Here is a 9,409-nt window from a genome sequence, read left to right as displayed (position 1 = left end):
TAAATATTTAAAGGTGCTGCTCCACTTAGACGTTGTAACGCTTTGCTGTTTGACGTGCATGAGCATGACTGGCAGGTGGGAGTGGCTGTAGGCAGTCAGGCTGCTGTGATGTAATACATAGGGGAGGGCTTTGGAGGCGTGGCAGGACTCTATTTCTAGGCAACTGTAGTATTTCAATACACTTTTAAACACAGTTTATAAGGAATAGGGAGCATTAAAGAGAAAAGAAAAATGACAGCGTTTTTTTACTTCTCTCTACAAGATGTAGAACTTATCTGGAGATATTTTAACTCCTTAATAACAAAGCTTGTACATGTACGGGCTCAAAATGCATTGTTTTCAATGGGTTTAGGGACCACTCCTTGGCCTTAAGGGGTTAAAAGTTTTTTGGTGACTGTTATTCTTTACAATCAGTGGTTTCTTTGAGCGGACATACATGAAAATACAAAAATCTCTCCGTACGCTGACCTTTGGGGGCTCAAGTAGATCCTGAAAGACAGCAATGTTGATGGTGGACCAGAACCATCTGTAATCCCCTAAACATTTGATAAAAAGGTTTTTAATTCTTATTGAAGATATTCCTTCTGAGCTTCCAGCAATAAAGGAACTTAGTAAGGCAGCATGAGTTCATCATATCCTCTGACATTGTTTTCTGGTGGAGAGCCCCGTTCCAACTACTAATTATATAACTCTGGCCACTGGTTGGCTTCTATCCACATGATCTGAAGCTCCGCGGCCAGATATGGATCACTGGGATGTTTTTGTAACATTTAGGAAGTAACCTATGACCCATTCATCTTAAATATTGCAACTCCTGAAGAAGAGGTACCTTCCATCGAACGGTTGGGCAGAAGACGTCACCAGTTTTGTTCGGTGTCTAAATTGCTACATAATCAGATTTTTTTTTTTTCTTCTCTCTTCCCAAAAGTCATCATTTTCTTCCGATCTTCAAGAAAATAATACTGCGGTCGCACACAGGAATCTTGTAGGAACGTATGCCCCCCCCCATGGGAAGCTTAGTTTTTATAGGGTTCAAAGTTCATGATAATCTGCATCAAAAGGAAAATAAAATGTACCCGACGGACGTCTTATGGTTTGTTCCTAAGAAGTGACATATGATCGAGTATTTGAACCAGCCCAACCTTTTGCATACGATCTGACGAGGGTTTGTTATGAAAGTGGTTGATGAACTGGAAAATGTCCATCAGGAAAAGGTAGTCTTTCCCCAAACACAATAACATTTTGCAAAACTTAAGTTTTTACTCAGAACTTTCTAAACCAAGGATTATTAACTGCTCTAAATCCTCAGGCTTTGTAACGTAAACCTTGATCATTTCACTTTCTCATTTTAACCGTGTTCTGTCCCCTTTTTCTCACCCCATCTTCTCATGACAAACACACATTTAATGCATATTTAATGCAAATCTGTTGATTTAATGTTCAGGCTCTATTATATGGTTTTATTTAGTGCACTGCAAAGGTGGGATTTGGAGAAAAAAAAACTGTATTGAATTCTTATTGCATCTTTTAACCCAATCCGAACCTTTTTTTATTTTCAAGTATTTAAATCACTTTTCCTTTAATGAGTTAAATTTTCTTAGGAGAAAATATTCCTGTCTTTTTTTTTTCCATTGCTAATGATTTAAGAGTTTGTTCAAGGAACACTCCAGCCATCATATTCACCTTAACGCATATAATAGCTGTTTTTTAATTGTATTTTTTATATATGCATGTCGAAGTACTCACAGAGGATTAGGGTTACTCACAGAGTAGTTTAATATGTTTTTTTTTCTAGTTGGATTGTCAGAGACATTAAACTGCCCAGATAACTCTGAGGTTGTAATTCCTAAGGATGAACACTAGGGGCAGCACTAATCTACAATACAATTTGATGCGATTCTAAGAGTCTTCCAAGCCCCTCGTGCTTTTCCTTGGACATTTGTAAATAAAGCAGAGGTCACAGACAAAGTGTTCACAATGCAGATCTAAATTTAACTCATTCCATTGCTGTAGTATTTTAGGTAACCAGATGTTTTGTTTTTTGGCAAAAGCATCAACCAAGAGAAAAAAAAAAACAGAAAAAAAAAACAATGATCTTCAACAGAGCCCTTTTGTTTTAATCCTAAATTGAGGAGTAACACATTTGGGGTCACTCGAGGTCATTGTTATAATGTGAATTAACATATCATGGGAAGTCTTTTGCCTGAGAGACACTAGTCCCAAGCCGCTTGCAATTTAGTGTTAAAATAATATTCTATTCCCTCGGTATTCATAGTATGCAATTTGGTTTTGTGATGGAATATGCTTCCCCGGGGGTATGATAGCCACGTGTTATAATTAGAGACATCGTCTCAAAAAGATTTTATCTGGTGGAGAAAGTGTTAAAGCAGGATGATCACGTTAAAATGTTTTTTTTAATTTAAAGAAGCACCATGTATACATGTGATAGACATTTCAGTATAAAAGGGGATTTATGTACAGGAGCGATGTTTATTTCAAAGAGGGAGAAATATAAGAACAAGAGGCCATAATCTACAACTAGAGGGTCAGAGCCTTATACTTTACTGAGAGGGTGGCAGATAAGTGGAACAGCCTCCCAGCAGAAGTGGTAGAAGCTAATACCGGGAGGAAATTGAAGCATGCATGGGGTAGACATACGGCTCCTGAATCTAAGACGAGACCAACGACTGAGTCTTTACTGAATGAGAACATATGTTTCTTTATTTGTTGAGATAATGTAACAATGTATTCATTTTGTTACATTTATATTTTGTCTGTTTTTTTTTTTTTTTTTATTATTTCCAGCGCATCAACTCTTCTCTACTACAAATCGCTATATCTCAGGGCGTGATTTACTATCTGGTACAAAGATAACATGCTTAGCATATAATATAGTTTTTTAAACTTTTATAGTAGAGAGAACTCTGGAAGGGAGTGGAGAAGAGACTACATGTCACTATGTAATGTACGTCTATTATTTTGTATCACGGACTGATCTTTCAGTCGAGGTTTTTAAAAAGAAAACACTAACTTTTCTCAGATGTTTTTTTTTCAGTGCTTTTCACAACTTTTTGGTGAATAATAAATGGAATCAAAGCTCAGATTCTGTATATTTTAGTCCTTGCGTAAAACGCGTCGGTCACCCAGCGTGGTCTGATGAGGTCGTAGCTGTGAGACGTTTCATCCTATATACAGATGGTTTAAGAGGCAGATTATCTGTAACTAGGATGCACAGTCTGTAAGTCCATTTGATGGCAAGGACATTAGATTGATTGGTATTAAAGCAGAAAAGCAGGGATCACATGGATGTTAGAATAATCACATTGAACCACAAAAATATCCTTATATGTTATATAGTATTTCCTTTTAATCTGGTAAAGATAGATATATCCTGTTAACGTGATGTTCTTTTAAAGATTCACATAAGATGTGATGCATCTCCGTAGGTAGCCGAGGAACCCAGCTTGGAAGAAGAATTTGAATTTATCTTATTTTGAAGGAGGAGAAGAGATCATAATCTAAAACTAGAGGGTGTAAGGAAGTTTTATTTTACTGAGAGGGTGGTAGATAAGTGGAGCAGCCTCCCAGCAGAAGTGGTAGAGGGTAATACAGTGAGGGGATTAAACATGCATGGGATAGGCATACGGCTCCTGAATCTAAGACGAGACCAACGACTGATAAAGGTTTGAGTCTTTACTGCAGGAAAAACAAGCAGACTAGATGGGGCCGAATGGGGGCCGATTGCCAGCAAATCCATGTTAAATATTTATGAGCCATCACATTGGATGGTCTACTCATTCCTCTTGTTTCGCAGTTACCTTCAGGCTTTAACTCATTGTTGTCCTGTAGCTCTTGTATTTTTTTTTGTTTTTTTGACTGTACCAATCCTTTAATAAAATTTGCTGACTCATCACAAAGAACTCTAGAACTTCTAGAACCCTCTCGGAACAAAGGTTAAAAAGTTATATATATTTTTTTTACTAGTTACACGTATTAAAACCAGAAGATCAAAAATTCACATGGAATTAGTGTCACCCGTATACATTCCGCAGGTCCGAGCCACGCATTTCATGCGCTCTCTCTCAAAGGGTTAAAACAATTGATACAATGTAATTCAGTGACATTTTCAAACAAAATTACAACGGAAAATCTGTTCTTAAACATGCCGTTGACGAATTTAGCCCGCCGGGGTGTGGAGATACCAGACAAGGCTTGAAATGGATTCTGATTTAATCCCTTAAAGTACATTAGCTATCAGTTAACTCTTTCCCGGCAAGAAAATATGCGATGGCCATAATCCAGCGGGCTAAATGCAGATCAGCTCTGCGGATATTGTGCTCGATTTAAATATCGTTAACGTTATATTTAGCACAGACCCTAGGTTCAGAAATGTTTGTTGGAAAGAAAGTTAATTATATACCATGCAGACAAAACGGGTGCTAAGGGGTGCTATATATGTCTACAACAGATGTTTAACCCTTAACTTTGGCACTTTGTCTTCTCACCAACAGCTATTTATACAAAGATATTTCAATACGATGTCTGGAAGCTATAAAGGTCTTCAATCTGCATTCATTTTAAGATTTATTTCTTATCACACATAATTATTCTTATTATTAAAAGAATAATACAAAAGGATTGATTAGAAGTGGGTGTGGCAGGGTATTGAGTGGGTGGGGCTATTATGTCTCCTCCCCCTTTTAAAAGTTTTCTTTATTTTGAATCTGTATTATGGAAGGTAATAGGTCTTATAATAATGGCTCCGACCCAATGACAGCAAGGCACCGATCTATTTGATTTTCCATTCTCAGGCTCCGCATGGTCTAGATGAGGAGCACTAGCATATGATGTCATAACCTGGCGCATCCAGTGTTCAAGTGAGAAGAGCTGAGAAGGAACCTTTTTACAGATTGTTCCATCAGCTTAAATGACATCACTTTATTAACCTCTTACCACTATTACCACATTATCACCACTTCTGCTGGAGGGCTATTCAGCGTATCCACCAACCTTTCACTGAAGGGCAAGTCTTTACAAAGTTCTCAGATGCAGTTGTGAACGACCACACGTTCATCCTCAAGCCCCGTCATTGACATACAGTGTTTAAGCCTGAGGATGTCAGGATTAATATCTATAGATAGTGTATTTAACCACTCGCTAACCTCCGGCCATCTGTCATACTATATGTGATAAGAGTAATTCAGATCCTGGTAATCCAAGCACTAAATGAAATAGAATGCACTTATCTCTTGTATCGTGCTGTACAAAATACACAACAAAAGAAGTAAGATTGAAGACACTTTTTATTCTCTGACCGCTTGTGATTTAACCCTTTGGCATCAAATATTCTAGAAGCCATGAGCCTCTGAGAATAGTGTTTCAGATTTGGAGAGGTTGCGACCTGTTGGTATTCCTGGCTCGCCCACCAGGGGGAGCACCTGTGTCCTGTAATAGATAGGATGCTGCATTAGAGGCATGTCGCCATTCTCCTAAGGGACTTCTAAGCTTAGATCCCTCTCATCTGCCCCAATATTGCTACAGCTATCGCCGCAAATCTGCCCTGACTTTCAGACTTTCTTTTGAGGACTACAACTCCCATTTAGGCATGCTGGGAGTTGTAGTCCTCAGTCTACAGAGGCTCATATACTCATGCTTACTGTCCATTCAAAGCTCTAGAAATGGACTACCGTACATTTTTGACCAGTCCTCTAAATCCTAGTTTGCCTCCGCCAGGGCAATATATACATCATGGGGTGAAGTCTCCCCATTCTGACGCCTCTATGCTATTTGACTGCATGAAAACATTATACTCAACAGATGTGACTTTTGGAAGGCAAACGCCGCATGGTTAAATCCCACATACATACACATGTGGTCCAATATTTTCCACCTCCAAAGGCGAGAAGACATGATCTACCCCCAAACCATACTGTTTGCCCCGTTAGGTTACTTTTCTGCTCTTTGTAAAAAATCATTAATGCGAGGATAGCAATATGGGGTTTCTGCTCTGTCACTGCGCTCGGCAGGCGAAGGGTTAATTCGGGAACAGGCTTGGTGTAAAACACTCACACTTTCTAATCTTAACTCCCGCATTTCCAAATAGATTAAAACTCCTTTGTAAATTGCTTTTAACATAACAATTGGCCAAAAAGTTCACCGCCATCTGCCAAAATAAAAACTGGCTTCCAGAATCAGTCACGCTAGCCGACGTTCCCCATCCAGCATCTGTGAATCAAAACTCAAAAGAAATAAAAACCTGTTCTTTTCCAAGATAATAGTAATTATAATGTAAATGTAAGAAATTGTCGCCCCGTGTTTCCAAATCATTATATTATTCAGTATCTGGGACCAGGTTATATATATATATATATATATATATATAGCATATAGGATTATTTTATTCTTAAAAGAATTAAAAGAAGGAAAAAGCTAATTATTTTCTTATTTTTCCTTTTTTTTATTTAAATCATTTTCCTTTTTAAAATAAGAATACAAGATTTAAAGTCGTGCTAAACTGTTTAAATGGGTTTACACAACATCTTAAAACGGAAAACACCCACTGTACAGCGCTGCAGAATATGACGGTGCTATATAAAACAATAAATAATATAAGTGTAAAAAGAATTACATGGGAAATGCTTCAAGTCTATGGATAATCAACTATAATTTGGCGCTGCAATAACGAAGATGTACATTTGCTGCAGAATTAGAATTGGACCATTGAGTAAGCTGCGATAGGCTGTGCTGGCCCCAGGTAGGAACGCGCCCCAACCAATCACCTTGCTCGAAACAAGTCGACGCTGGCCATATGTCAGATATGATGTTGGTTGCCACGGGGAGAAGACCACTTCTGGACATAGAATGAAGAACAATGTTCCAAAAAGAAACACTTTTGTAGGAACCTCCTCTTCCCGACCAAACCCACATCTCGCATTGTCTCAACAAAACACATCCTCTCACCCATATTATTTGCTTTGGAAGAGAACTCTTTGAAATGATGATAATGAGAAGCTGGAGTCTCTTCAATGAAAAGCAAAGGCTTGCTAGAGGTCATAAGTCCCTCATGTCTTGGAACAACAAAGACTACTCTGACTCCATTAACTGGATATGGGTCATAATTTGGTCGGAGACTCCACTTTTACCTTTCAGTCTAAGTCTAAGAGATGGGGTTTCCAGCTGGTATGGTTGACATGTCCATACTAGAAGAATCCACCCGTAGTCTACGTGAAGTTTTCATCTTGAACGGCCAACTACTTCTGAAGCTTTTGCATTTTTTTCCACACTCAAATGTCCCCTTGGGCTGTTGACCTCCGTCAACCCAAGTCATTGGGCCAGGGTGTTAAATCTGTACCGACACGTCTGTCCCTACGTAGGTTGGCTATAAAGGCAGGTTGGGTGAGACGTGACTCGCATCAGGAACTCGCAGAGAAAAATTCTTGCCCTTTGACCTGTAAAAACATCAGGTTAGCATTTTTCGTTCATCATCATCATCATGGAAATGGATCGTGCTGGAATTTTCCAAGAAAGACAAAGAAAGCAAGAAAACTTCTACACATAAAGTTTATTTGTTTGAGACCCTATTGCAGACATTTTAGTGTTAATATCACAATGTTTTTGAGGTTGTGTTTCGACAAAAACATACATAACATAACCAAATTTCAGATTTATTTGTGAGATAAAATTTCATCCCAAGTTAGGAATAACCAAAATAACTCCAAATAAATCTATTAAACCTGCCAAGACCAAAATCAAAATGACCTGAAACGTCGGCATAATTTACTTTCTTGAATAAACCTTTTTTTTTTTTTTTAGATTTACTTAATAGAATAAAAGAAAATTAAATATTTTTGTGTCTCAGGTGAAAAAAATTTACGTGATTGGTTAATTATAAAAAAAAGGGCAAATTAAAATAATAATAAGAATTTAATAAAAAATAAGAGATCTGATACCTGACTTCGACGTGACTTCGACGTGACTTCAACGCTGCCTAAATACAGTCTAACTAAATAGAGATGAATTGAAGCATGACGCTGACATCTACCTAATCATCTTCTTTGATGGAACATTATAGCTTATATGTTGTGGCTCAACCCAATAAAACCCAATAAAACATAATAAAACATCATCAAAACACTTTCTCTTACGCTATCTACAGTAATAACTACCCCCTTTGCTACAATTGTTTCTCGTTGTAGGCTAGTCAAGCAGGTGATGGGGTCAATAAATGTTCTGAAGTCTTCCATAGCGAGACGCTGGCATTCATAATACTTAAAAAGGTAAAGCTGAAATCATGAAAATTGTCGCTGAATTATTACTGGAGTGCTAAAAAAATCGAAACATTGATTCTGTGATCTTGGGTTCATGGCTCAATTGCTGAAGTATGGCCCGGAATTCCGGTATGAAACCATCCTAAGCCATATTGTCTTTTCTGGTCCATTGATCACCAATGTTTTAGGTTTAATAACCGGCAACTTGGGTATATTTCATTTGACCCTTTTCGAAACTATTAAAAACGTGTGTGTTAACAATAAAAGGATCTCGTCTTCCAATAATCCCTCGCTGAGAGGCCACCTCGCTGTCCAGACATTTCCAGGTCCCGATTTTAACATAAAAACAGTTTTTTTGGGGGGGTTCAGAACCAGAAAGATTGTTTTAGGACAATAGGCCTAAGTTGCACAGAAAGCAGAGCTCTTTTAGAAGGTTTCACAGGTACTGCTGCCGTTGCCGTCTTTAATGTCTCAGTCCTTCACCTTAATAGTTGTTTTTTAAAGGTATCTGAGAACTTGTTTATGATCGGCACCTTTAAAACCCGTCATGCTGATTTTAATTGGGTGAATCACGGTGAAAAGCCTTTAAAAACGCCTGGATAAGTGCTTTACTAGCTGGTGTTGTGCTGCACCTTTATTTACAGTCTAATGACACATAATAAAAACACCTCTGTTGTCTTGTTTTCAGGATTCCAATGAGATTTCACTCGGGGTTACAGTAATTTTACGATGACGTTTTTCTCCGTGGTGTTGGATGGCCAAGACTGTGCCGCTTTCCTCGTGGTCTGTGTTTCTGCTGTCTTCGGTTCCGAGCGACGACACGGTCGTTATGCTTGGAGATATGTTGGATATCCCGTTGGGCATTGAGTTTGTAGATCCAACGTGGGCTAACCCGCTGGGCACGGAGGTGTTAGACCTCATATGCAACAGGTTGTTGGGCATCGAACTTGTGGAAGCAACGTTGGATAAGCCATTGCCCACTGAGCTTGTAGAAGCAACTTCACCAAAGAACTTTGGTCGAGAGCCGATAGATGCGCTACTCGGTCGAGCATTGATGTCCAATTGTTTTGCGCTGCAGAAAGGTGCATAATATTCTGTCATTTCCTCAAACTGCTCACAGTCCACTTTGTAATATTTTTTCT

General features: G+C 38.5%; 1 protein-coding gene across 1 annotated transcript in view; it reads right to left on the bottom strand.

The window, feature by feature from the left end:
• Positions 1-8,449: 8,449 nt before the first annotated feature.
• Positions 8,450-9,409, bottom strand: part of KCNJ16 (potassium inwardly rectifying channel subfamily J member 16) — a 19,963-nt gene continuing 19,003 nt past the window's right edge. The window contains exon 2 of the mRNA XM_053453970.1: positions 8,450-9,409. This exon is cut by the window's right edge and continues 995 nt beyond it. Within this exon, the coding sequence (XP_053309945.1) occupies positions 8,952-9,409 (458 nt within the window). The 3' untranslated portion in view covers positions 8,450-8,951.

Source organism: Spea bombifrons, chromosome 13 (genome assembly GCF_027358695.1).
Source record: "Spea bombifrons isolate aSpeBom1 chromosome 13, aSpeBom1.2.pri, whole genome shotgun sequence".
Classification (NCBI taxonomy): domain Eukaryota; kingdom Metazoa; phylum Chordata; class Amphibia; order Anura; family Pelobatidae; genus Spea; species Spea bombifrons.
The sequence above is the reverse complement of the archived record's forward strand: the minus strand, read 5'-3'. Positions and strand labels throughout refer to the sequence as shown.